Source organism: Heliangelus exortis, chromosome 3 (assembly GCF_036169615.1).
Source record: "Heliangelus exortis chromosome 3, bHelExo1.hap1, whole genome shotgun sequence".
Taxonomy (NCBI): Eukaryota; Metazoa; Chordata; class Aves; order Apodiformes; family Trochilidae; genus Heliangelus; species Heliangelus exortis.
Genome location: NC_092424.1, coordinates 26,805,031 through 26,832,990, shown reverse-complemented (window position 1 = coordinate 26,832,990; position 27,960 = coordinate 26,805,031). Strand labels below are relative to the sequence as shown.

Sequence of the window (27,960 nt, the reverse complement as noted above, 5' to 3'; positions counted from 1 at the left end):
TTAACTAGATGAGATTATAAGAAAAAGGTTATTATGTAAAGGCTCCAAGTCAGGTATCATTAAGGGTGATTGGAAGATGGCAATTCTTTGGGATGTTGCAGCATTGCTGTTCTTGAATATTGTATGAGAAGTTTCATACTTAAATTGGAAAAGAGTGATGATCTTAGCTCTCAGCTAAATAAGTTGTTGAAATACCTCTTGTGCAAGAGAGGAGCAATCCTGGTGAAAATCAGAACAGCTCCTGGTTTCTTGAGATTGTCATGGCTTCTTCAAAAAGACCTGCTGTGTCCTCTGTGCACTGGGACATACCCAGCACAGCATCCAGCCTTGCTGCACCTCCCTCACACACATACTTGACTCTTGCTCAGACAAAGCATGGGAACAGGTGGCACAGCACTGGATTTATTACTTTCTACCTGGGTCTCATATATCTTCAAAAAGAAGCTTACCATACAAGTTGCTTCCACTGATTTTAGGAGGACTAAGTTTTGGGCCAAGTCTGCTGTTGATATCTGTGGAGAAAAGATGGGAATGGGGTTTTATTTGCTGTACCTTTATGACCATACCATGAGAAGTCATCCTATTGCATCTGTAATCTACCTAACTGGCTATTTCCCGAGGTTCTTTCCTTCTTCCTTGAAGGAAGAACAAGCAATGGAAATGCTGCATGGAAGCAGGGATCCTGTGCTGATCCCATGTGTCATCTCTTATTCAGTTGCTGAGTAACAGCTGGCTACTGCCTTTGTAGAAACTAGAAGTTATATAATTCAGTTTTTCCATTTGTGTTTCAGCTCATTCTTGAGAATTCTCCCTGGGGATAGATTTATTGGCTCACAAGCTGTACTTGAAAGAAAGAACCAAGGAAACCAACTTAACTGCACAGCAGTCACAGAAAAGGTCACCAGAAAAGTGGCAGTAGGGTCACAGCATTGGGCTGCACCAGGGAAAAAACACATTCTCCCTTTCTGGTTTGGGTTTTGTGCTTACAGTCCCAAAATCTCTAAGTCTGCATATCTGACTTAATGAAAACTGAGAAATGAGCTTGGCTCATTTTGTTACTAGGGAAACTATATGTGACCTCAGCACCCTTCCTTTTTTTTTTTTTTTTTCTGTTGCAGAAGCACAGTAGTAGGCAGTTTTGTACTTTTCCCTGATACAGCTGGTAAGAAAAGACGTATGTCAAGGTGGGTTATAATATTCCTTGCTTGACTGCAAATTCTGAGATTACCAAAATAGCAAAATTATACTAAATGTCATTCCTTGGTTTAAAGGAAAATAATTATAATTGACTTTATTGAAGGATGGATGTTTGCTGCCTGAAGCATTAGAAGCTTCTTTTTAATCTCAAGTGAGTTTGAACTTCTCCATTACCAATTATTGCCTACAGTGTGTAATTCCATGGGCATACTGACTGTATCTCTCCTTGTTCTCTATGTTAGCAAATGATAGAAAGTCTTGGGCAATTTGAACTGGAGGTCTTGAGCTGTGTGGCAGATGGGCAGATGTGAAGTTCAGAGATTTGTTTGCCTTGGTTACTGCACTGACCCTTCATTTCTCACAATGAAATTCACTGGGTGGAGGAGTAAAACTGCATGGAGCAGATGCTTTGCTGCTCTTGTGCTGCTTCAGCATTGCCAAGAAGGGCACACCAGTGAAATCTCTTTAAGTGAAGTGCCATAGGCCCTGCAGAGGCTTGGGTGTAGGTGGTGGCTGTCTTTGGCATGAAGTTATTCTTCCCAGGTTCTGCCCACCAGGTCTCCTCCTGGAAATTGTAGCTTTGTGCAGAAGCTCAGTGTGCTGACCTGGACTCACAGAAAACCAGCAGTGTACAGAGGCAGGAGAATGCAGTCCTCTCCAGTGACCCTGCAGTGTGTACCCTGCCTTGGCTAGCAGGGGCAGAAAATTTGGGATGCAGCACAGTGGCTCTGTGGGCGCTGCCTCTGTTCTCCTCTGGCAGCCTTCAGCGAGGGGACTGATGGGAGAGAAATTCAGTCTTCAGATACAAAAGCCCTTTACCACCTTCAGTGCTCTCTATTTGGCTGCCACAACATCACACCAAGCCCTTCAGTGGAGGGAATGGTTTGGCATCTGGAAATGGTGATTTATTTTGAGAAGTCTGCTACTGTAATATCATCCTTCTTCCTGACATGGACGCACTTCATGCTTATTGTACAGGAAGTATCTGATGCTCTCTGATACTCTTCTTTTAAACTCAAAACATTAAAGGAACAATGAGATTATTTTCAAATTTTTCAGGCATCCCTCCCACAGGCATTAGTTGCCCCCTTGCTGTTCCTGTTGCAAAGTTATTTGCTCCTTCAATACGCTGCACTAAACCTTTGCTGCTTTGCAGTAAAAAAAAATCTTCAGTTTATGGAAAGGGCATTGAAATGAGTTTGATAAAGTGATAAACAGTCACATTTTATGATTAAAATTGTTGTGCTTTTCTTTGTTATTTTACAGTTAATTTTGTGTAAGTAAAAGGCTTTACAAACTCCCCTCTGGCATCAATGCAGCGATACAGTGGTCCTGTATTTTAAGAATTCGGCAGCACCATCAGGCCAACGTGATAAGGGTAGCACATACATCCCTATGGTAGAACTCCCTCCCAGCTCATAATTGCACTCAGCAGCTCATCTTCTCTTTTAGTTACTGTGTCTTTGCATGGCAGTTAGCCTTCATGCCCTTTTCTTTATTTTTACTTCCTCTCAGCTTCTGAAACATTATTATTCTTTCCAGTGACTGTACCAGACCTACAAAATCTCATAGTCCCTGAGAGTAGTTAAACGTAGATTATTGTGCAATCCCCACAGGTGTGTTGGGGCAAATGCTTTATTTTCCCAGGTCAGCCACTTCGGAGTGTGGTTGACTTTGCTTCCTCAGCAGCTGCACTGCAAGATGGGAGTGTTTCTGTCACCTGAGTATTTCTGTGGTAGCTGGAGATTGGTCCCCTCCCAACTCTGGAGTACCTATTACCCAAGTAGGGTTGCTACTGGTCATTAATGGATGATGCAAGGCCCCCATTAAAATTAAATGTCAAGTGGAAAACGTAGAAAAAGCATTACTACAGTTGCAGGAGGAGTAAATGAACAGACCTTTATTGTATCTTTGTCTGACACAGGGTTTGATGATCTACATGCTTGTGCTGATCCTGGAGCTCCTGAACATGGATACAAAACACCCAGTGCAGGTGTTTTCTTCGAAAGTGTCGTAGTCCGGTTTCATTGTCAAGAAGGATACAGGCTTAATGGCACTTCAAAAAAACTGTGTGTGAGACACTTTAATGGCTCCCTGAACTGGAAACCAAGTGATAAACCTGAGTGCCTACAAGAAGGTAAGTAATTTTTCTTAAAGCACTTCACCAATGTCAATTTTTCTCACTTGTCCATGTACCAGGTCCATGTGTCTCAGCAGAAAACACAGAAGACTGGCATCGTTTTGCTGCACCTTATTTGATGCATACTTTAGTTTCCCATCCCTCCCATCCATACATAATCCCTGTTTGGCTACCAGATTTCTACTGTGACAGGCTGTGTGGGTGCACATGCACATGTGTTGAAAGGGAGATAAAGAAATCTGAAGGAAGAAAGATAATATATTTCTCATTTTACATAGTTACAAATTGATGCAGATAGAAAAAGCAAGCTCTGGTATCAGTAAATTGTCTGTAACTATTAAAGTTGTCCACTTAATTCTCCTTTCTGTAATACCTTACTAAGAAAATTAACCAATTTCCAGTGCTTCTGCTGCTACTCATCAGGAGTTTTAAACAAGTATGTTTTATGACATGCACATTATTCAAACAGGAAAATCAATACACTTGGGCTGCAGGTGTTTAAAGTCACAGCAGAAGTTTACTTCAAGATAATTCAGACTATTATGGCATAAACCACTTTATTTTTTCATATTGCAATTTTGAAATTGTATTTGGTTTTAAATAATTAGGACATTAAATTACTTTCTTCTAGGAGTTAGATAGAGGCAGGATTAATTTGATATCATAAATGTAGATTTTAGCAAAAAATACATCCAAGCAGCAGAAACTATTCATTTCAACAAGTATACTAAAACTATAATTTGTTCTTTTTTAATATTTATTTTTGGTCAACAGGGCTAGTAAAATCAACAGACATGAAAAGTGTAAGTTAAATCAAGTGTATGTGTTTTAGTGTTGTGATCTCTCCACTGAAGTCATAAGCCATGGCCTCATTGTCTTAAAGGTGGAGCAAGATACGTTCTATATCAGGATGCCTTCCGTCATTTAAAATCAGATAAATATATGGACCTCATTCAAAAGTATTGGAGACTTAAGTGGGTCATAAACACATCAAATAGGAGGTGATCACACAGAATATATAAAAAATGCAAGTATTTGTTTGTGCTGATGGGTGGGTACGAGAATTCTGTGCCCCTACCAGGGTGGAGAAGGGATGCAGGAGCAAGCCAGGCCTGGGAGAACCATGCTCAGAAGATACACATGAAGGCAACAACTCTAAACAAGTGTTCTCATGAAAGTGGTGAATGATATGTATGTAAGTATGTAAAGGGTGTAAAGGGTGTATGTAAGTATGTAAAGGCTGAGTGCCAGGAGGATGGATCCAGGCTCTTTTCAGTTATGTCCAATGACAGGATAAGGGGTAAGAGATATAAGCTTGAGCATAGGCAGTTCTGTATAAATATTAGGAAGTATTTTTTTCACTGTGAGGGTGACAGGGCACTGGAAGAGGCTGCCCAGGGAGGTTTTGGAGTCTCCTCTGGAGACATTCAAAGCCCACCTGGATGCATCCCTATGTGACACTTCTCTATCAGGGGGGTTGGACTGGATTTCAAGGTACCTTCCAACCCCTAACTTCCTGTGATTTCTGTGATTTCTCTTTCTTAATCACTGCATGTAGCTTCTAGGAATTTTGAAGTAGCACCTGTGTCATGCACTGTGGTTGTTAACATAAGCTTTAACATGGTTTCCTGAATATTTGAACCTCTTCCCAGGCCCTCCCAGTCCAGTTGAAACTTGTGGAGAAAGTTACTGATCACAATTCTATCAACAGCTTAGCTGCCACTGTTGTCAGTGTGATGAAAATTTGAGCTGGGTGTTTTTAAAAGAGAAAGAAACTGGAAGATGAGAATGTGATGGATGGTGTGGCAGCAGTTGCTTAGGAGATAATCATTACTTTATAGCACAGAACACTGAAAAAGGATTGCAAGCTAATGCTCTGATTGAGTAAAGCACTTAAGCTTGAGCATAATTGTAATTATGTGATTAGTCTTGTTAAAGTTCTGTGCCCAAAATGAGGCATACACAAAAAAATGCTTTTCATTATTTGGACTGAAGAGTAGGACCCTGATTTAGGATTTAGTGAAGCAAGTGCTCAAGTATTTTCCTGATTAATGGTATTATAACTCAGGTATTACTAAAACACTCTTAGGATTTAGCAACAGGAAAAAAAATATGATTACAGAATTAATTCTTCTTTCCAATGCACAATGCAACCCCTTATTCAGAATACTAAGCGAAGATTCAGTAGTATTTCATGAGGCCTAAGCATTTGCTTTTAAGCACTTTTTAGAGTGGTCCTTTTTTGTACTGGGAACAGAATCATGAGAGAGGAGCATGACAGGGAGGTGGGCAGTGTAGGAATGCAGCACATCCAGAGACCAGTTAAGGAGAAATTATAACAGGATTTGTAATTCTCAGCTGTTTAATGACATAGATAAAAGCCCTCATTGCAGAAATTCTGTAATGATAAAAAGAAATATTTAAATTTGTAGCAATTACTGTAGAAGTAAGAAGTTAATGTTTTACCATTCATAAGGCAAAATGAACTTCATATTGCGTTTACCCATTTCAGGCAGGGGCTGACTGCCATGTTTGCTGTTATATGCTATATGTGTCCCTCATCCCAGTGTATGTAAATGTCAGATACTGCCAGTTGAGTTTGAACAGTAAAACTGCAGTTCATTTTTAATTAATCTCATAAGTCTGGATTCAACTAAGCATGGTTACATATAATTTTGTGTCTATATGTTATGTACATGTAATTGTCATTATGTGTTTACTAGAACAATCTCTAATCATAAACAAAAGCTATTTACCAAAAAGAAGCAAACTTTTTCAGAATGTAATTTGTTTAAAACTAATACACAGAGCCCTTCATTCAGTCAGTTTGCTTTTATAGGTCTGTCAGTTCTTCTTAAGAGGCAGGAGATGTCAAGGGTCAGCGTGAGAATAAAGTTGCATGGCTTGGTGGTTAGTAAATGTCCTGTCAAAAATCTGGGTGTATAGAGTTATATTCTCGTGCTGATCTCTAGCATGTTGTGTCTGTAACTTCCATCAATTCTAATGCAGTTATGCATGTAAATTCCTACTAGCATCTTCTGCATTAGCATGGATCAGGGACTACTTTTGGAAGGTAAGAGTTCACCTCCAGTATTCATGCCATATCCATGAATGGTGTAGCTATCTCAAAAATGTCCAGGTCATGCCTTCCTTCCGAGTTGTCTCTATGGTCCAGGTGCTCTTGGGAGAAGAGAGGGTGATCCTCATTACCCATGAACTGGACAAAACAGTCCTGAAAGGTGATGCATGGTTTACACATGAACTAAAGCACTAACTGTAGTGTTGAACAAATTTTGCTCTTCAGACCAATCTTCCTGTGAGGAAGACACACTTCATTTGCTAAAGCCAAGAAGCTGTCTCCACACCTCTTTGTGCCTCTGCAAGACATGTGTTCCTAAATAGGGCATTATTTTTGGCTGACTGGTTTTAATATTCACAGGGTGAGTATATGCAGATCATGTAAAATTGCCAGAAAGTCATAACCATCGCTTTCTGATGCTGGTCTAAGACCACATAGTAGCTAAATGGTTTAGCAACTTCCACTGATTTGCTGAAAAATACTTTAAAAATTAACTGCTTTATTCTAGGACAGGGCATTTTAAAATCCAGTCTTTTGTTCTCAGCTCTTCCAAGCAGAATTTGTGCCAGCTAGTCCATTTGTTTGTGGAGAGGCTGCTACTGCAATTCATGCCTGACCAAGTGCTAAACAATACAGATTTAGCCAGTGGGAAAGCATTTGTTTGTGAGGCATCAGGAAAAAGGGCTGTAACACTGTGATCCATTCATCTTGTGTTTAGCCAGCCTGTAACAGGCCTGACTGTAGGATGTTGCAGGCGAAAGATGGTACAGTGAGCAACTTATCATGTTCTTTGCCAACATCTAGCTGATTAAAATTATTCAGTCTGTAGCAATTACTTGGAATAGTGGGGATGAAGTTGCTGTAATTGTTACAGAATCAATTTCCTATGCATTTGAAGTGAAAACTCGTATTTTACTGCAGTGTATGTATACACACCTCTTTCATTTGTATGGCAACAGAAAGCTGTTACGCAAAGAGATTGAGCTGTTCATTGACATTAACATCTGGCATCCATCTTCATGAAGCATGATCCTTATCTATTTCATCCCGTCCTTGGGGTTGCTCGGGGCTGCCTCTTCATGACAGCTTTCAACACTTAGTGTCAGACATATCTCACAGGGTATCCTTGGCTGTCTCCCCTGCTGATGAACTTGTCAGAGGGAGAGAAAGAGACAAAATTGTCTACACTTTCAAGGTGATGTATAAATTTTCAGGCAAATGCATTTTGCTGGAGTACAGGTGCTACCAGGCTTGGGCATTTATAAATTAATAAATTGTAATAAAAGGTCCTGCTGCAAGTTTTCAGACTACCAGCCCTTTCTGTGCCAGGCATCAGGGGGTACTTGTGGCAGCAGTCGAAGAACTAAATATAACAAGAGAAATGGGAGAACTTTTTACTACGAATGCGTTCAGGCTCTGTGCTAAAATTTATCTAAGTACAATGTATTTTAGATAGCATCCCTGCAAGGGGAAAGTACAAAGGAAAGTATGTTTTAACTGAGGAAGCAACACTCTTCAACTTCATATTACTAAAATTTATTGATGGACTCTCAGAATAATAGATCCCCTGCTTGCCTAAATAAATACATTATGAAATACATTAGCTCCTAGTAGTTTGCATGTGCTATGCTCAATGACATTTTATCTTGCTTCTAGTTGTGCTTTTAAGTGAACAAGCAAGTTCTTGCTGTTGCTTTACTTTGTGCATGCTCACAATTAATTGATGAACATAAATTTAGATTTTCCTCTTCCTCTTTAGTGAAAATCACCCTTGAAACTGGCAGAAACTTTCTCTTCTATGCAAGTCTCAAGGGACTTTTGAAATATATTTTTATTTAAAAACATTGCATTCCTAAATGAAGATAATTCTCTCTTGTGACAGAAGTGTTAGAAAAAAAACAGCATAAAACAGGCTTCTGTTTTTACTGTCTTGCTTTTTAAAAAAATAAATTTGTGGGATTTGATGCCTACACCATTTTATTACCATCTCTGTCATGAATTGTCTGCAGACAGATAAACATATAATTTTGTTTATATTCTCCCAATATTTAGTATTTTAATTTCCTCTGTTAATCTCACTTTGCATTTATGAAGAGGATGACCTTGAATCAGCTGGACTATTCCTTCATATCCTCATGACTTGTTTCATAATTATTCAGTGCTAACAGAGGGTTTTTTACCCTGCCTCACATTTTCCTTCCATTTTCCACAACATCATTCATTTTTTAGTCTTCTGCGTGTCATCTTATATTTTGATGTCTTTGGCACAGGTGCCATAAAAGACTGTCCAATACATCACAGACAGGTAGTGTATCCTGTGCCTCTTTATCAGTGGAGGCTTGCAGTCATTTCCTTTGTTGAGGGTCTCCTGCAAGTACTTGAGATGCTGCTCAAGGCCTTAAAAATACCAACATCCAAAGGCATATGAATTCAGGTACATAAAATTATGTGATTTAAAGCACAATCAGTGAGATTAAAGTGAAGACATTCTCATAGTGAACTCTGTGGTATATAGCTGGATAAACTGCTGTAAATGTACCAAATTTTCAATTGTCCCTGCTAATACTTCAGATTTTCTGTGTTCCTCATGCCATATATGTATTTTATCTTTTCTTTTGTCCTGTCCTTAGTGCTGTCAAAGAGTCTGCCTTCACATGGGAGTTTGGGAGTGGTGTAATTTGCACATGTGATGAATGGAAGGACAAAATTAAAGCACTTCCTAAAAAAGTCTTCCTAAGCACTGTTAATTTTGTTTAAAAAAAATAGGGGGAATGATTTATTATTGTAGCATGTTAGCTTCTACTTCAGTGCTACAGGATTTGTAACTGATGGTTACCTAGGGAAAGGATATACTTACTAAAATGCATGTATTTTCCAAACTGTTTAAGCAGAGTGCTTGATATTAAATGATAACTTTTCTGAGGAGCTTGATTACTGAATAGCTAACCATATTTTTTTATTTAAGTAGCTATTTTTTTTAAATGAAGTTACAGATTACCTTGTTCCACATGTTGAAGATGCTGAAATTCATAACAAGACATACAGGACTGTTGATAAGTTAATAATCAGCTCTCATGGAGGATCCCAGATCTGATACCCTGACTTAGAAAACATGGTTTCAGTATGTCAAGACAATGGAACATGGGATAATCTGCCCATTTGTCAAGTTTTAGCACAGCAGTTCATCCTGTGATGATGACAATATTTTTTTCTACAGTTATAAGTCCCCCTGTACTGTATTTGAATATCGTTGATGCTAAATTTTTTAATTTCTTCCCCATTGCCTACTGCAGTGCCACTTTCTGAACATATCCATACTTAAAATACTATGTTAAATACTGCTTCTTTTTTCTTTTTTTTTTTTTCCCCAGTCTAAAATCTGACAGAGATACATTGCATTTTTTAAAAAAATCAGAGTTAAATCAGACAGAAGTTCAGCAAAAGATCTCATGAGCAGCTGACATTTTTTCACCAATTAATTTCTGGAAAGATTTAAGTTTCTGACTGTAAGCAATTTATCTTTCTTTGCTTTGTGCAGTGGGCTGAAGTAGAAGAGAGAAGCTGGAACCTGTTCTTTTATCAGTTGTCAGCAGAATTGCTATAGTCATAATCCATTAAACCCCTAAGTATTGACTGAAAATTCAGGGTGTGCATAGGGTGATTTTTGCCAGAAAAGCCATTAGTCATAGAACTAGTACTACTAGTAAAACGGGGTCGCTGTTTCGCTTGGACATCCAGAAATGGCTGCAGATCAGTGATGGCTTTAGTGAATGGAAATTTAATAACCCTGGGCTATTACCTGTAATGATCATGTCTTAGTAAGAAGCATGACCAGCTGAACAGCATCAGGATTTTACCTGTCAGTGCTAAGGAGAATACTGAGTTCGTATGCACTTTCTTCAAACCCATCTGTTATCTCCTAGAACTGACAGTTCTCTGTAGCACTTAAACAGTCACATTGATTTGCTGAGTTGGGGCATGCAGGCAGGGAAGCTGAGACACTTTTTGGCAGTGATGGTAGCAGGGCTTGGTGCTTCTTCTATAAAGTGATGGGCACCAGAGCCTGAAGTCACAGGAATTTAGTTTGTATAGGTCTCCATAGATAGGAGCCTCCATAGCTCACATCAAACTGTCCTGAAGTCTTACAGTACATCCTATTGTAGACTGCAATACAGGGATGTATAAACTTAGGAACATTACAGGGTTAGGTCAGTGTATCTGGAGAGGGACAGTGGAGAAGGAGTTTTCAGAAAGCCATAAAAAAGTGGGCACTACTTTTGGGGTGATTTACCAGCAATGGCACAATGTGTGGTAGTGTGAAGTATACAGCCCATTTTGGGGGGTGGGGTGCACCTCACATATAATTAAGGTATATTAAGAGTAGTTAGGTGAGATGAATGCTCACAAAGAGAATTTATAGGTACTGTATCGCCAAAGATCTAGGTGGAAGTTTTGTGAGAGCTAGTGTTAAACAGGTAAGCAAAAGCACCCCACTTGGCTTGTTAATTCCTTTTGTTACTGTATTTACACTACTAAACACAACCAATTTCTGCTACTCAGTGTTCGATATTAACTGCTTTTAAAAAGAATAAATAGTGATAATAATTAAAGTAATAATAAAAGTTATGAAACCATTTGTGCAAGAGCAAAGTGCTGTTAACTACCAAAGAGGTAGAGAACAGGCAATTCAGATTCAAGTATGTGCCATATTTTTCCACATTTTATAAACCTGTTCCAAAATTGAGTCCAGAATATTCTTTTTGCTATGTCAGGCACTAATAAAATCAAAGGCGCTTTTCTACTTGTGCTGTCAATTACACTTCTATGGCTCTTTGATTGCAACAGGCAGGGGATTCTCATGACACTTAGATGCCTTTTCTGGCAGAGCAATGGGAAAGTTTTGTAGAGTGTATAGGAATTCAACCTCAGACTATTTTTGGCATGAGATAATGATGATAATTATTCATCTGGTGATGTGAATTTTGTAGAAGAAATGTCAAAATGAAGTTTTCGAGTAGCTTGAGGTGTTTGGAGACTTGGGGATTTTTACAAAGCCTTGGCTCTCATATAAATTCAAGTAAATCTCTCTCCTACTCCCAATGAGCATTAAAATTCTGAGCCAACAGGACAAAATATTCCCTAATACATTTCAGAGGAGAGTAGGTTGATTCTTGCTTGGGCAGTCTGTGTTCTCATTTTCTGTTCCACTGAAGGCTACTTAGATTGGTCTGCAGGAACCAGTGTCTCACATGTGGGGCATACTTGATCAGGGGTATAAGCAGTAGCCTGTAGATACAATACTTGAAGCTTTATTTGAGCAGGGAGATAACCAGATAGTAAAAGAGCTATCAAAAGCATTGCTGTCATAATACAGTGTGACATTAAATCTTTCAAACTTTTTTTTTTCCTTTCTTTTGTTTTCATCCCTCTCCCTCAAAAGACAATTGTAAGGAAATACCCATTTAAAGGCCTGCCAAGACTTTTTCTTTTAAATACCAGTATGTTAGTAGAAGTTCGTAGACTGATTTTAGTTTCCCCCTAGTCTTAGAATTATGAGAGTCTTATGAATAGCCTTCACAAATTCCTAGCAGTGGCAAGAGGCCTCTTTATGGATTGCCATAATGCAGCTACTACGAGTCTCATAGCTTTACAATATTGTTCTCATTCCCTGATTACTAATAATCTTTACACAGAGGGTCATTGCTAACATCATGAAGAAATATATTTTTCCTCTAGTACAGACTATAGTATCAGATCAAAACAGATTCTGAATATATGTGAGCTATGTTATAAAGTTGTATAATCTAGAAAATTCATTGTCCTTTGTTGCACCAGATATGGTTGGTGACCATTTAACTGTAACAGCTCAGTACCACCCATGGTACAACTTCCAAAGAGTAATTCCAGAAGTAGAACATCGTCTCTGACTACATTTACACTTTATGGTGATAACAGGTACCCTAACTTTTTGATAACTTAGTCTGAGACCTTGTTCAGTGTTTATCAAGGGACTCCTTGTGGGAACTCTTCTCCCTTTAAACTTTCTCTAGCTGTAATTTCAAAATCATTAATTCTGCAAATCTTTTACAGTTGTGTGCACAGAATCAGTTTTAATATTAAAGATGGTTTACATGCCTGTCAGTTTTAAGAGGAGGGATGAAACTCATGGTTTACATAAATTACAGTCTTTATTTATTGAAGATTGTACCTCAGAAAGAAATTTCTATCTGCTAAACCAGTGAATATTTGTGAAATAAAATGCTGTGATTTTCAGTAAACCTTTCCTGGATTTGCTGAGAATGAATCCCACACTAGCAAATTGTGTGGGCTGAACAATAAATGAGTTTGAAACAGAATAATGAGGCATATGTATGTGAAGGAGACCATGCGGGCATGCTATTCATAGTAGACAAGATGAAAAATATCACACTGCTCCATTTAGGAATGATAACCAAGATGTGTAAAGATGACTGAGATAACTACCATATAATGAAAGATGCCTCCCTCTTCTTAATTTGCAGGTTGCCTGAGGCCATTGGTTCTTCCTCATAGTTTCATTAACATTTCTGTGTTTGAGCCTTCCTTCCCGGTAGTAACAGTGCTGTATTATCAATGCTTTCCTGGATATAAACTTGAAAGGGCAGAGTTCCTTGAGTGCATGTGTAACCTTATCTGGTAAGATAGCCCACCTAGGTGCCCTAATGTGGAAGGTAAATATCTTACTCGGTTTTTTTATTTCAATTTTGCAAAATCAGCATTCTCTATATGATTTTTACTCAGGGCTATAACCATGTTGCATTATATGCAATGTTTCTTTAGGCCATGCAGAGTGTATCTGGATTTTGTTGTGTGTAATCTGTTGTGGTCACTTGCACCATTAGCCCTTGGTGTGCCCTAACATTTTTGCTCTTCCCAAGTCCCAAGTAAAAAAGGGGAAGTACTTAGCAAAGATTGCTTTGCCCTTAAAATGTAACTTCTTTGCAGCTTTGCTAATAAAATTGAGGAATACTGAGGAAGTTATGTAATTAGTGTATATATTTATGTGAAGATGTTTCCATGGATACAGATAGATTTCTGTATCTATCTGAACTAAAAAATTCTCAGTAGAAACTGTTCGTTTGGGCTGTGCCAGCTGCAGACATTATTCAGTGCTACACAATGCTGCACACTTGAATATTTGTTGTCTTGCAGTAGTTAACTTTAAAGAAGGATTTGCAACTAAAATGATGGAACTAATTTATTGGTTAGGAACTTAAAACCATCCAGCATGAAGCAGAGGTAAATCATATGAAGACAAAAGGACTTGGTGACTGTAGCTGAAGTGCTGGAATGGAGGATATTCTAGAGTATTTATATTTACATCCTATACATTTTAAAAAGATACTAAATGGATTGTTCCATACACTGTCAAAACCTTGTGAGCTACCGTTAATCGTCTTCATACTGTATCTTGAATGGAGCATCCTAGGAAGTCATCAGAATTTATATACATACTCCGCATTTCATTCCCCTAAAAGGACTACATTTTTGCTTTATTTCATGCCTATATAGAAGCTATCTGGGTGTGGAATTTAGATAAAACCAATTACAGGAATTCATATGAGATGCTTATGTGACTGAGCTAAATGGTAAGCATTTTGGAAGTGCGAAAATTTGCCAACAGCATCAACAAATTGATATACTGCACAAAAATAAAATTATCCTTATTTTTAACTCTAAATTAAAGTTCCAAATTAAAAAATGCACTTCTCCCCCAGTCTGATGTCATTCCTGAATTTACTAAGGGTAGACGCAGTCCCCTCATCCAGGTCATCAGTAAGGATGTGGAATAGGACTGGGCCCGGTACTGATCCCTGGAGGTCTCCAGATGCCAACAGGATGCAGCACCATTCACCACCACCCTCTGGGTCTGGTCATCCAGACTTTTTTTAACCCATCAAAGGGTTAAAGCCTGTCCAAGCCGTGGACTTCCAGCTTTTCCAGGAGAATGCTGTGTGAGTCAAAGGCTTTGCTGAAGTCAAGGTAGACCACATCCACAGCTTTCCCCTCATCCACTAGGTGGGTCACCCAGTCATAGAAGGAGCTGAGCTTGGTCAGGCAGGACCTTTCTTTCCTAAACCCACATTGGCTGGGCCTGATCCCCTGCTTGTCTTCTACATCACACTTGATGGCACTCAGGATGATCTGCTCCATAACCTTGCCAGGCACCCAGGTCAGGCTGACAGGCCTATAGTTCCCCAGATCCTCCTTCCGGCCCTTCTTGTGGTTGGGCATCACATTGGCCAACCTGCAGTCACCTGGGACCTCCCTGGTTAGCCAGGACCAGTGATAAATGGCTTTATATAAGCCATTTTTGGAAGGGTTTTTTTTGTTGTTTATAGAATAGAAAATAAAATTAAAATCAGAAGGGTCCTATTAGGCTTAATCTAAACACTGCATCTGTTTTGATAAAAGAGTCAGTTTTCAAGTTAGGAGAATAAGAACATTATAATAAAAAAAACTGAACTGTATGAAGCAGAAAAGTCTATGTCTTACCCTCACAACACAGGTGGTCATTCCAGCTCTTATCAAATATCTGAGAAAACTCATGTTTATTGCTTGTATTATAAAGTCATGGAGAGGGTCTTTTTTTTAAGGTAAGGACTGCTGCCCTGACAGTTCTACATTTTAAATAACATGTCAAAAGTTATCATCCCTAGTCAACTATGATGATCTATGATGGAGGTGAGCAGTGTGTGCAGATGCTGCATTAAGGCCATCTGGGAAGTTTCCTGAGTTTTGATTTAGAGCCAGACTCCCTTTTAATCACTTTCTTATTGCTCTCTTTAAATGTTAAAACTTCCTATGGTGCTTTTATGTTGGCATCCCATGTGTGCATGTTTTGAGTGAACTGCAGGAGACCCAAATCTAGAGTATAATGCTTGCAAGACCAGGTTCTCTTCAGCTCTGGGGCTAACTCTGGTTCTGTTGGAGCAGAACAGAGCAGCATCACTAAAAGGTCAGTGCTAAAATGCCCTTGTGAACCCTCTTGAAGGGATGCTTCAGCTGGTATCAAGCAAACTTACAAATTACGATGACATAGGGAAAAATAATGTTTTCAGAGGAAATACTGCAAATAACACATTAATTTTATTTATTTATTTCTATGATCAATTAAACATTTATTCTAATGATGTTTACTGCTCAGTATTTTAACACGATAATGACTAAAAGCAAGTAACTATTAGGAAGATATAGTAAACTGTTTCACAGCTTTTATTCTGCTATAAACAATGCTGCTTACAGCTTTCTTGTTTTGATATATGTTCTTGAAGCCTTCAAAGAAGAAATTATTTAAATGTGTGTGTAATCACACATATGCTATATGTCAGTCTCTTTTATTTTTTCCCTGTCTGTTAATCTAAATAAATTCTAAATGAAGGGCTTGTAGCCCTATTTAAATAAGTAGTTACACCAGGGGAACAGGGGCCACTCAGGACCATAATTTCTAATGTTCAGTGCAGTCTTTTTCTCAGCCTTGTGAAGCACAGATCTTTCACCAGCTCTGGTGAGAGACTGATTTTTGCTGATAAAGAAGATTTTTTTTGGTAGATAAAATCACTGTTGCTTTTTTCACCACAGTGCATAAAAATTGTGTTACCTGCTGCTGAAGTGAAGCTGACACTGCAATTCTCTGAAGCAGTTTCCAAGAAATAGCTGCTGGACTTAATCAGGGAGGAGTTGTTATAGCTCAGGTAAACGAGGATGCCTCTAAATCAGATTGCGAAGTATTTACTGGTATGAGGTCCTCTTCCTAAATTCTTATACCTTTTCTAAATTTAAAACATACATATTGATTTTTGAGTGCTGCCTCAAGCTAAATCATTTGGGAAGCTTCAATTGAAACTGTTCAGCTCTATCTGAGAATGATGGTGGAGGAAATGGGGGTGTTTACCAGTACTAGAAAATTTAAGTTATTTAGAGGATAAGGGGAAACATTCTAGCACTGAATTTTCTTCTTCTTTTATTCCTTGATTCACATCTGTAACTTTCTTAATGTCTTTTTTTGATACTGAAATGCTATTAGTATGCAAAAGTTTCTTTAAATTTCTTTTGTACTGAAACTTGTTAGATAATTCCAAGGATATATGAAAATCTAAGGAAAATATTAATATACTTATATAATTTTAACTTAGCAATTTGGGGTTAATTATCCATCTGTTGAAATCAATGTGAGTTATTGATTGCCTTCAGTAAAATCAGATACGCAGAAGATGGGGGTGGGGAGAAACCCTTAAACTGAAGATTACCACATGGGGTATAAAGATTATTTGTAAAATTCCATTGCTTCCAGAAACACTGAGGGAGAAACACTTGAAAACAGTGAAATGTTCACACTTGTACTCTGTGAAATTAAATATATAGAACTACAAAATGTAGTATGTTACAGAATTTATAGTATGTTACTTTTAAGTGAATTAAAAACATTACACAGAATTTGGAGAAAAAGAAAGAAGAAAAAAAAAAAAAAGAAAAAAAGAAAAAAAAGCCTGGCCCTTAGTACTTTGGGAGTGTGAACTGCATATGACTACACTCTTTGCCATCTGGATTCTGTATTTTAATCTTTTAGGTGTTTTGGAAGATTTCCTAGAAGATGTAACAAATAGTTCTTAAAAAGAACTGGAGGGAAAGCTGAGAGAATTTGGTCTTGGCCCTAATGCTAACCTATAAAGCAGTGTGTGGTTAGTGAAATTGGGAATTCTTGGCTTTGTTTTTCAGTCGAAAAGGGAAAACAGTTTGATTGAATTTGTAAATGAATATGATCCTGTTATCTAGAATGTCTGGTTTCATCACCATCCCAGCTGAACAAAAAGGCTGGTCCTGCAGGGAATCAGGTACTTTGCAATACCAAAACTTCATTCTCCGTGCAAGAATCAAGAGATTCTTCAGCAAAAGTTAAGCTTGAAAGAATGTTAAATAGAAAATATCTCAATTTTTTGTGTGTAGATTCAAAATTAAAACAAACATGAGTAATAGCGATCAAAGGGAATACTCAATGAGTAGAAGACAGGACAAACACAAAAGAACTGAAAGCATTTCAGAACTCTGGTATATAAACACACCTCACTGGTGGGGAAGTAAAAAGATACATTAAATCTAACAACTGATTACAGAAGGGATCCTGAAAGTTAGAGAAACTATGAGAGAAAGATAGGAGAAAGAAGGAATTAGGAAAATTACACAACAAACCAGAAGTTGTTCAAGGGAAACCAAAAAGACCCTACCTGAAGCACCAGGAATTTTCTGAAGAATAAAAGGATGTTATTCATATGAAAGTTAAAAACAGCCAAGTATGCTACACATAAAAAATATTCTGGAAAACGTACAAGAATACAGAACAGAGCTTTAAAATTGTTCTTATCATAAACCTGAGGGCAGATGCCCATGGAGAGGGTCTGATAATTCTGACTTAAACCTGAAAGTTAAAGAGCATGAAAAAGCACTAGAGGAGGGTGATATTACAAGGGAAATGCCAGAGCCACTTAATATTTTGAACCAGAGTAGCTTAAACTTTCTAACCAAGTATAGGGAAGATACTTTGAAGGAAGTCTTCAAAGATCTTCATTCTTCTATAGCAATTGCCAGTGCTGTGTGCAGTGATTGACAGCAAGGTGTATATTTGATAAACTATGCCCAAACATGTTTTAAATTTTTGATGGAATATACAGCAATACTCTGAGAAAAAAGATGCAAGTAAGCTTGTAATCTTTTTATGTTCAGGAGTCAGAATAAAGAGAGCAATCCTAACCCTGAGGTGTTGTACCTTAGTACAAATGGATTTCTTTCTGTATTTCTTTGTTGACATCAAGAAGGCTTTAGATAAATTCCAATATGACAAACAGATGCATATCCTCAGAGAAGATCATGTTGATGGAGCAAATCGTCAGCAGATAAAATTCCTGTAGAGTGAGCAAAGGGCAGCCAGCTGTGAAACAGTGTGGTATTAAGAAATTAAGAGAAGTAGATAGTTCTCTTCTATATTTACCCCTACTCATCTTGCAGGCAAGAGGGAGAATAAATTCAATATTGCTCAATTACCAAAGGTTAACTGAATTATCCATTGCTAACGTAAGACTCATTGATAGCCTTGGTTTTAACTGCTCTAACTTGAATGTTGTTTAAGAATATATTCACTACCTACAGCAATACTTCTTGCAACTCAGGAATGACAACTAGCAGTAAATGCTCAAATAGTAGCAGGCAACAACATTTGTAAGCACCTTTACCTGGACAACACTTTCCATGGTGAAACCTTTAGACTGATGGCCAAAGGATGTAGTAGGCTGATCAACTTTCACCCTGGGATGACTATGTAGCAGAATGCAAGTGTCATGAAGAAATTCAGAAGGATAGTTTTCCTTTAAAAAAGTCATTCAGTAATTCTATGTGTTTTTTGCACTGTAAACAGTAAATTCATTCATTACCTGAGACTTCAAAAGTGATACATGTCCAGCCACCATGTACCAGTGTGGAAGCTGAGCTACACATAACTGACTTGGAATATCCAGATTTTTGTACTGTTGGAGAATGTGGAAATTCATATGAATACCTTCACCCACAGCTGAAGAGGTGTGGAAAAGAACTGAATTCAGAAAGACCACAGTGACATGAAATACTAGGCAGTCAAGTTCTGTGGATGTACTGCTTAATAATCCTCCAGTCACTTAAATTCCAAAAAGCATACTGCAAATAAAGAAAACGAGACTACATTTCAAGACAGTATGATACACAGAAGTGGACTTCTTACAGCTTTTATGAGGAATGTGGCATTTAGAGAATAGTCTCCAAGTTGAAGACATTGTCTGAAGAGGATAAATGCCATTATATTTCTACCTTTTTTGCATTGCAGAAATCTTCTTTGACTTTGACTGTGATTGAAATAGATGCCTTTTCCACTGTTCATAGTTTTTCAAGAGCGCAGCAGAACAACAACTTGTAACCTCTTTTATATCTTCTGTTTCTGCTTGAAGCTCAGGACTGTCACAGTAAATCATTATTTTACATGCACTCTGTCACCTGCGTACATTTCAGAAACTCCCTAGCATATCCCAGCTTTTTTATGGAGCCATAATTTCTGTCCTTAAGTTCCATGTTAGCTGTCAGATGCTGTTTATTCACTGTGCTTTAAATATGCTGAGGATTAGGAGGGGGAAAGAAGACAAAATTTCTCCCTGTAGGCTGCTCTTAATATTAATCTTTATCTGCATCTAGCAGGGCTCCTTGGAAAGGACAGGCTCACTACATTGTCTGCCTTGAAATCAAGTATCTTTGCTTTGTGTCTGTGTCTTCCACAAATGGAGGGACCTGTAGCTACAGCCTTTATGCATTAGGAAGTCTACTCTGTCTTGGTTTCTTTACTTTCAGAGACAAAAAAAAAAAAATAAATATTTAAAGTCTGGCAGTTTCAGCAGTCACTGTAGGCAGGCACTTGATAATTAAACCTAAATAACAGAAACTGGTACTCTTCTATGCCTCCCTAGTCTTCTAAGATGTTTTGTGGTAATTCAATACCACAAGATCACCTGCTGGTTTTCCACCCTCTTTTTTTCCCCCAGTAGCACTCCAATGGGAATGAGACTTCGTGATTTTCCTTCTCTCAGGTGGCATAATTTGATTTCCTCAGCCTTTAACTAAGCCTTGGAATTCAGGTCATCTGTGCCTGAAATTCCATCTGTGTTTGACTCATCCCTGGTGACTGGTGTAGGTGACACCACACAGGCTCAAGGGATTCTTGCATACAAATAAGGAGGAAAAAAAGTACTTAAAGAAAGACAAAAATAACAAATTAACCAGAATAGCATTACAACACTGATATGTCCAGCTCACAGTGAGCTTTGTCCTCTGCAGACATGCCTGTCAGGTGCTGTTGTCTGGTTGTCTTAGACAGTTTTTCAATAGCTCTCTCTCCCTCCTCCACCTCCATTCTATTTCTAAGCAGTTTCACCTATTTGAAGTCTGGGATTATCCTGTGACACCTGTCAAATAACCAAGTCTTAACTTATTTGGAAGGTTCTTCCTTCCTGTTAGGTGTCCATGCAGTCCTCAACATCTGCTTTTCAAAGTCCAAAAAAGAATATTACTGATCATGAAGTCAACTACTCATGTGAAAAAGAAACAAAACTAGCAGCAAGTGTTAAAGAAAGCTAAAACTATCTGCTGTAAGAGAGACCACAGTGCTTACAATTCACAGGATAAAGATTAGTTGGGGTGTGTTTCATCCCATATCTGTTGTGAAATGCATTTGAAAGTAATGACTTTGTCATAAAGATCAATGTTTCACAGGTTGCTGTGCTGGGAACTGCAGGATTGTTGAGGCTGAAATGTGAATTTGGCATGATGGTCCTGTAGAAGCTCAGCTGACTGTAACTGGAAAACAGGCTCTGTAACTCCAGTAACAAGGAAGCTCTGGGTATGATAAGTGATTGTAATCACCTTCTGTTTCCATTTAGGAATGTTAAACTATTATTAAAATAGGATTGAAACTAGTTTTATGTTTCATTTAGGGTGTCAGTAACAGTAATTTCCAGCAAGATGGTGTTTGCCAAAGCTAGACTAGAGGAGCAGCTTTTCAGTTAAAACTTTAATTATTAGATTAATTAGATTAATTTATTAGATTAATTTCACATTCTGTAGAAGGTGGAAAGTGTTTCTCACTGTCTGCACACTCCAAGGCTTACCCCACTATTGTAGCTGGTACAAAAGGAGTAGGAGAAGCAGCTTGGAACCAGGACACCCGGAGTATATTCCAAGCTGCTTCAACATTGACTTTCTGAATGGTGTAGAAGAAGTTGCTTACCTCTCAGGTGTTTTTTAAGAAGACATTGTGAAGGTTCAGTAATTTAAAAAGATTAAGTTTGAAAAGAATTTCAAAATTATTGGTCGAGGACACAATATGTTTAATAAATCTCTTTAAAATAAATATGTAGGCTTTTAATAAATTTGCTGCCATCTCCACAGTTCAAAATAAGCATCTTAATAAGTCTTTGATACTTGAAGTCATGTCCACTGTTGGGTTTCATAGCGGTTACTTCATAGATTTGTGCTCACTTAAATTTTTTTGCTATTATTTCTATTCTTGTATTACTATTGGGGCTGTTAGTTTTTTGCTGTGGAAATAGGTAATCAGAAAAATTCTTCAAAACATGTCTTCACTTTCAAAACAGAAGTTCTGTCACCACAAAGTTTTTCTCAATTTTTGTAGTACAGCTGTAATATGCACTAAGTCTCCCTTCATAATGCTGGCAGCGTTTAATATAGGAATATATCATTAGAATACTGCTAAGCTGATAAACAATAAATGAAAAGTTACTCTAGTAAAGTTTCCTATTCTGCTTTCATTTCAGAAGGGGCTCATTAGAAGTAAATTCTAGTTAAGCACTGTGATAGACAAGGATGTTTTGACAGGGCTTATTTTGAAGCAACTGGGTTTTCTACTTCTTTCCTTTTACAAACTTCTTAATTTCTTTTTCCATCTCTCAGCTGGGTATTCATCTACTTAGAGTGGAAATTTTTGTTTTGTAATTTAAAAATTTGAATACTTTTTGTTTTGTCCGTTACTATAAGTTATTTTTTCTATAAAGTAGAAAATCCTTTTTTTAACACTTAAATTGGAAAAATAATTTCTTTTTCCTCCTCCTCTTCCTGCTGGCCATCTTCTTCCCTCATTCGTTTCCCTATTTCATATTACACTAGAAATAGCAATTTTTGGCCACCAGTTTTTATCTTTAGATCTTTTTGGCTAACAAATAAAATCAGTAAATTTCTGTAAACAGTACCATTTCTTTACAGTTTAAAAGTCCAGAATTAACAACTACTCTTTTTTTTTAACACCACTGATTTATTTTCTTTTTGCTTGCTGTTTTTGCAAACCCATAGTTATTAATAAACATTTGCCTTTGTGAAAGATGGTAATACTAGTGTTCCATCAGTTGAAAACAGGATTTAGGCATTTCATTCCTGACTCATGTTATATTTTGGTATGTATACGTGAGAGGATGAGCTTTGAATTAGGGCTCTGCACTATGCAATTCAAGTGTGATTCATGTGCTGGCAGTGTCTGCGGAACTGGCAATGTCTGTCAGGTGAACTGGACAGGATAAATGAGTGAAAAGATACTTGGTTGAGTATGTATTTTATTCTGAAGGTCTTGAAGGGTGATGACAATAAATACCCAAGAAATCAAGCTTTATTAGCACAGTGTTCATGAAGAAGAAGGAATAAACATTAACTCAGTCTTCCGTGTCCCTGCATAAAATTGAATTTTCAAGTCCTACATACAGAAGCAAGTGTTTTCATGAAGACAGTATATATGGAAAAGGATGGCTGTAGTAGATCCCAAAGCCAGACAGTAAAGCCTCTGGTGGAGATCAGGCCACCCTGGGAAGCGTCAGACCTGCTGGGACGTACACTGCTGTGGCCCTGTGCACTATACTGTGGCTGGAATTAAACACTGGTTTAATTAAACACTGGTAACCAGATGACAGCTGTCCAAGCTTCTGGTGTTACTTAGTGTCCAGGTATGTACAAGTGAAGTTCAGGAGACGCTCTTGTGCTCTTCCAGTTCATGCACAAATCAGACTTCTCCGATTACTGTCTTAGGGAGATACACCAGTGTTTTCCATGCATGTTGGTACTGCCGTTTTTTTCCTCTTTTTTCACAATTAAGTTTCATCTTGATCTTTAAGAAGTATCATTTTTATTAAGTGCAAAGGCTGCTAACCTTCCCCGTCCCTCTGTCAAACAAAATGTCTGTCCTGACACTGGGGTTTGCTGCTACCCCATATAACCCAGTAACTAGTATACTAGAAGAAAGGCAGACTGGTAGCTAGAGGAAAAACATACTATATGGAAAATAAAATGTGGGAAACATTTGATAGTAAGTATGTGGGAAACATACTTGTTCCTATCCCTTTTTCATAAGTAACTGCTCTGTATTTCAAGACATTTTTGCTTTTGTTTTTTGACTCATACCAAAGCTGGACAAAACTTGAATAATTTACCTCCCACCTACTTCGACAAACTTATTAGCCATTGAACTAACAGACTAGAAAGAATGTTTTGAGCACTGCTATCTCTCTACCAGTGGCTTTTAAAAAGCGTCATGACATCTTTATTCTGTGCCCCCAATGTTAATTCAGAATATGCTAATGTCAAAAAACCTTCTCTTCCTCCTACAGTTACAGTGTCAACAGTGCAGAATTACTGCAGCATCCTCTTGGCAGAGTTTAAAACATTTCTTGGCTGTAATGGGTAGGAAAAATTACTGGGTAAATGCCATTTATTTGTCCAGTGTCTGAGCAGTAAGTGCCCACAACCTGTATCACCATGCAGGGACCCTTGTCCAAAGGATGTGGCTATAATCCTGTGGAGGCTGCAATGGAGGGGGCAGACCTGCCTTTGTCTTTTACTGTGCTGTCTCTCACAGGGATCCCATAAAACTGAGCTTGGGGTCTTGCCACCTCAGGACAGCTCAAAAAAGGGGTTGCTGCATGTAACCTGCAGGTGGGAAGTACTCTGTTGTCTTTTTTTTATTAAAAGCTCTCCTATTAGTGTGAAACAGGCCCTCTGTTCCTAGCCAGTATTTGACAGTTTTTTAACACAATGGTCTAGTCCCCAGGTTTTAAGCTCTTCCTGAGTATGCTAATCTTTCATAAAAATCTGTTAGAGGAGAAAGCCTATAGGTTATCTCAGAGGAGAGCTGTAAGCTCCAGCAGCTCCTAAAAGCAGGCAAGGAAGTTTATCAAGTCAAACTGGGAGCTCCTCCCTTCAATTTCTTTGAGAACAGGCATCTTTACCATCCCAGAAGGGATTTCTTTTCCATATAAACACACTTATTCTTTCTTCTTGAGTAATGATTGAGCTTTTCAGCTGAGAATGCTGTACTGTAAAGTTCCTCTAAGTCCCCTTACAGCCTATGGCCAAAAGACTGATCTAGAGATCCAGGATTGCATACTGCAGAACAACCAGCAGACACTGCCTGAATTATTCCCATCCCTCTGACGAGCTCCAACCCTAAGGACATCTGCATGTGGTCTTTTATTGTTTGTTGTCAGAAGACATGACTGGATTATCCATGCTGGGTTCTGGAAAGTCTCAAAATCCATATGAAGTTAAGGTGCTAATATCTACAGGTAGTAAAGCTTTTGTGTCACATTTAAGAACAGGTCCTAGGGCTTTTTTTAAGCTGTGAGAACTTCCTGAAGCAGAATTAACTTTCCTTTGTATGATTTATCAATCATACTGCTATCTTCTTAGGCAATGAAAATGTACTCATCAGGCAAAATTTTGTTTTATTCAGTTTGTGGTTATTTTTTTCTGTGAGTTTGATTCCTTTGCTTGAAGTTCACATGCCTGTCATTTAAAAAAAATAATTAAGGACTGGTTGCTGGGAATGTTTGAATTTTAACTTTCCTGAGAAATTTCAGTGGGTTCATGTTTGCCACCTGGATTTTCACCTATATTTGACCTGGCACCTTCCTTTAATCTGAGTAACCAGTATTGTACAAGTGGTATCCAGTATAATGCTAAGTAAATACCAGCAATGAGGGATCTCATCCTGTCAGATCTGTCTTCAGGAGCCAAGAGTGTTCAGTATCCCTCTGTACTTGGATGATCTTGCTCTTTTGTGATCAAAACATAAGCCACTTAATGGCTGTTCTGCTACTGACTTTAATGATCTTGAGCCAGAATGACCATGGGAATGGAGCAAGTTGAGAAAGGGACTGGAAGTACAACTAACCACCCACAGCTCAAAATCAGTTCATTTTTGGTTGTTTGTGATGTGTCTCATTCAATTTTATTTGATTTGGAAAAAGGCTCTGAATGTTACTCATTGTACATGGGGGTCAGTTTGCAAATATTGAGGGATTCTGAAACCAGATGAACAAAAAATTCACAGAAGGTGGTAAGGGATTCCTCAAGTGGACTCATTATTTCACTTGAGCTAAACGCCCTCATTTTCAAATAAGCTCCATTGCATCTGCTGTTTGTAAGAGTGTTTAATGCAAGAGCAGCTGGCAGGTAGGACTGCATAATTCTTGGCTAATTTATGACTTAATACTCTGCAATACATTGAAGAAAAATGTTTGTAGACATTTCCAGGCAACATCAGTTCAAGAGCATTTCTCTTGAAATATGGAGGGTGTCTCAGGAAGGGATGGCACCCATTCTTAGCATAGTGTACATATCCTACATGAAGAATGAGGCTCTTAAAAGGTTTATAAGCCTTAAAATGCTTATAAAATACATTTTGATTTGTTAGCAGACTAACAGTCTGTATCTGGGTTATACCCACAGCATATTGTTTTTAATCTGTCTAGGAATGTGTCATTCATGAGTAGATCCACACTGCTAGGAAATCAGGACTGAGGCTGTCCTTTATTCAGGAGGCTGCTTTGACCCCAGGTGACTCTAAGAAGTTAGGAATGAGGCAACAGGTGCATTTCTGCAGAGGAGAAATGTGTTTCTATGAGGGGTTGCTCTCTGTGCCAAGATGTGCTCTGCTTTGCTCATTGCTAGAAAGGTATTGGGCATCTATCTACACATCTCTTGCATCATGTCATAGCTTGGTAAAACTCAGTTGCAAAGAAGTTTCAGTGGCTGTCTTCCTCTGTTCTCATCCTCTAAGCATAAATAAGAAAAATATATCAGGTTTCTTTATGGCAGACCAGAATCGTAGCTTTCACTGGTCGTTTCCTTTTTAATAAAAGAATGATTCCTGATATAGTCCAAAGGTGTTTTCCTGCTATTTCAGTCTGACACCTTTGCCCTGGTCGTAAAATTGTTTTCAGTCATGGGTTGACTTCCCAGTAATGTATTCCTCTTTCTTGTGTGCCCAGAGACTTTGGAAAGTAGACAGACTACTGAGGATATGAATTTTTATTTTAATTACTTGCACTGGTTTCAAGTTATTATTAAGCCTTGCCAGTGAAAATGCAAATGAAACCTTTTCTCCGGGGGATAGGGAACAGACATCGTTGCACATTGCAATCAGCCTCTCTTGAAGATTCATTTAATATCTTGTGTATTTTTTTTTAATAAAACGCATTATTCATGGAACAAGATTCACAGAGAGAAGCAGCTGAGTTGTAATTTCTGGGACGAATCTTCTTTAAGGGATGGTATTTTCATTATTTAAATCAATGCAGCAGGTCTTGCCTACATAAGGGAAGCATGAAGTGAACAGCCTGTAGATGGGGTACTGAGCCAGTGAATTATTGCTTCTGAAGGGAAATAAAACAATCCATCCAGTAATTTGACCCCTTTTTGGTTCAATATGTAGCTTACAATAGAAGTTTCATATGTTTATATTGCAATTATTTCTTATTTATTTAACCTTATGTGAACCACTGTACCTAATTAACACAAGCTTGGTCTGTCCTATATTTAAGACTTCACTCCACCAGTAATCCCACTGAGATCTGTAGATCTGCTCAGAGATAAAACAGTAGAGTAGAAAACATCAGTAGAGTTTAAACTCAACTTGATAATATTACAGTGGCACAGACTGTAATTGTTGAAGCAGCATTGTGTGCCATGTACCTCTATTGCAGCACAGTGGAAGGGAAAGGTATTTTTTTAAGTGAGTACTTATGAATTTAATTAGTGCATATAACCATTCAATTATGCCAGTGAAGCAAGCAATAGAATGTTAAAGCTGAATTTGAGAGGCTTCACAAAGACAGGGTTTCTCCTTATTTTTACTCTCCTCCTCCACACCACTATATGTCTTACAGACACAGGTGTCCTCTTTTGTCTTCCCCTTCTCTCAGAGGATGGGCACCTTCCTAAGTCCCATCTCTCAGGCAGCTGAGAGAAGAACTTGCTGGAACCAAACAGAACCCACCCCACCAGACATTTCCCCATAGGAGGTGTCAGCATCCATCTTTTGGTACAGACAGGTATCTGGTCCCCCAGCAGCAGCAGTCTGGTACCACTGAGATAAAACCCAAAATTTTAGAGAGTCTGAAAACAAGCCCGAAGTGTGCCCTATGTATTTTGACAAACTGAACCTACCCAGCAGTGAGTTGCTAGTCTTAATGTCTTTCTCCTTTTTAGTTTCTTCTTTATTATTTTATTTTCCTCTTTATTTGCCCAAGTTTGTCCACTACCTCCAATGGTGAGTCACGGAGACCACATCTGCCACCCACAGCCTTGTGAGCATTACAACCATGGGACGGTGGTAGAGTTTTACTGTGATCCTGGTTACGCCCTCAGCAATGACTACAAGTACATCACCTGCCAGTATGGAGAGTGGTTCCCCTCCTACCAAGTATACTGTGTCAAAACAGGTAAGGGACCAGCAATGGCCTTACTTCTGCTCTATTTTTTAAAGGAGATCTGTTGGTGTGTAGTGCCTGGTTAACTTCATCTGTTTCTTGGTTAAGTGATGAACACTGATTTTAAGATGCTAGTGAACACAGAATATTTTCATTTCCGTGATTCTGAATTACCTTAACCATTTCAATTGCTAGCTCATCATATCTATCTTAACATCTTCTGGATA

The 27,960-nt window shown here is 38.2% G+C and overlaps 1 protein-coding gene across 1 annotated transcript in view; it reads left to right on the top strand.

The window, feature by feature from the left end:
• Positions 1 to 27,960, top strand: part of SUSD4 (sushi domain containing 4) — an 80,908-nt gene that overhangs the window by 48,442 nt on the left and 4,506 nt on the right. The window contains exons 2-3 of the mRNA XM_071739739.1: positions 3,122 to 3,334; positions 27,554 to 27,745. Of these exons, the coding sequence (XP_071595840.1) occupies positions 3,122 to 3,334; positions 27,554 to 27,745 (405 nt within the window). The remainder of the gene's footprint in view (positions 1 to 3,121; positions 3,335 to 27,553; positions 27,746 to 27,960) is intronic.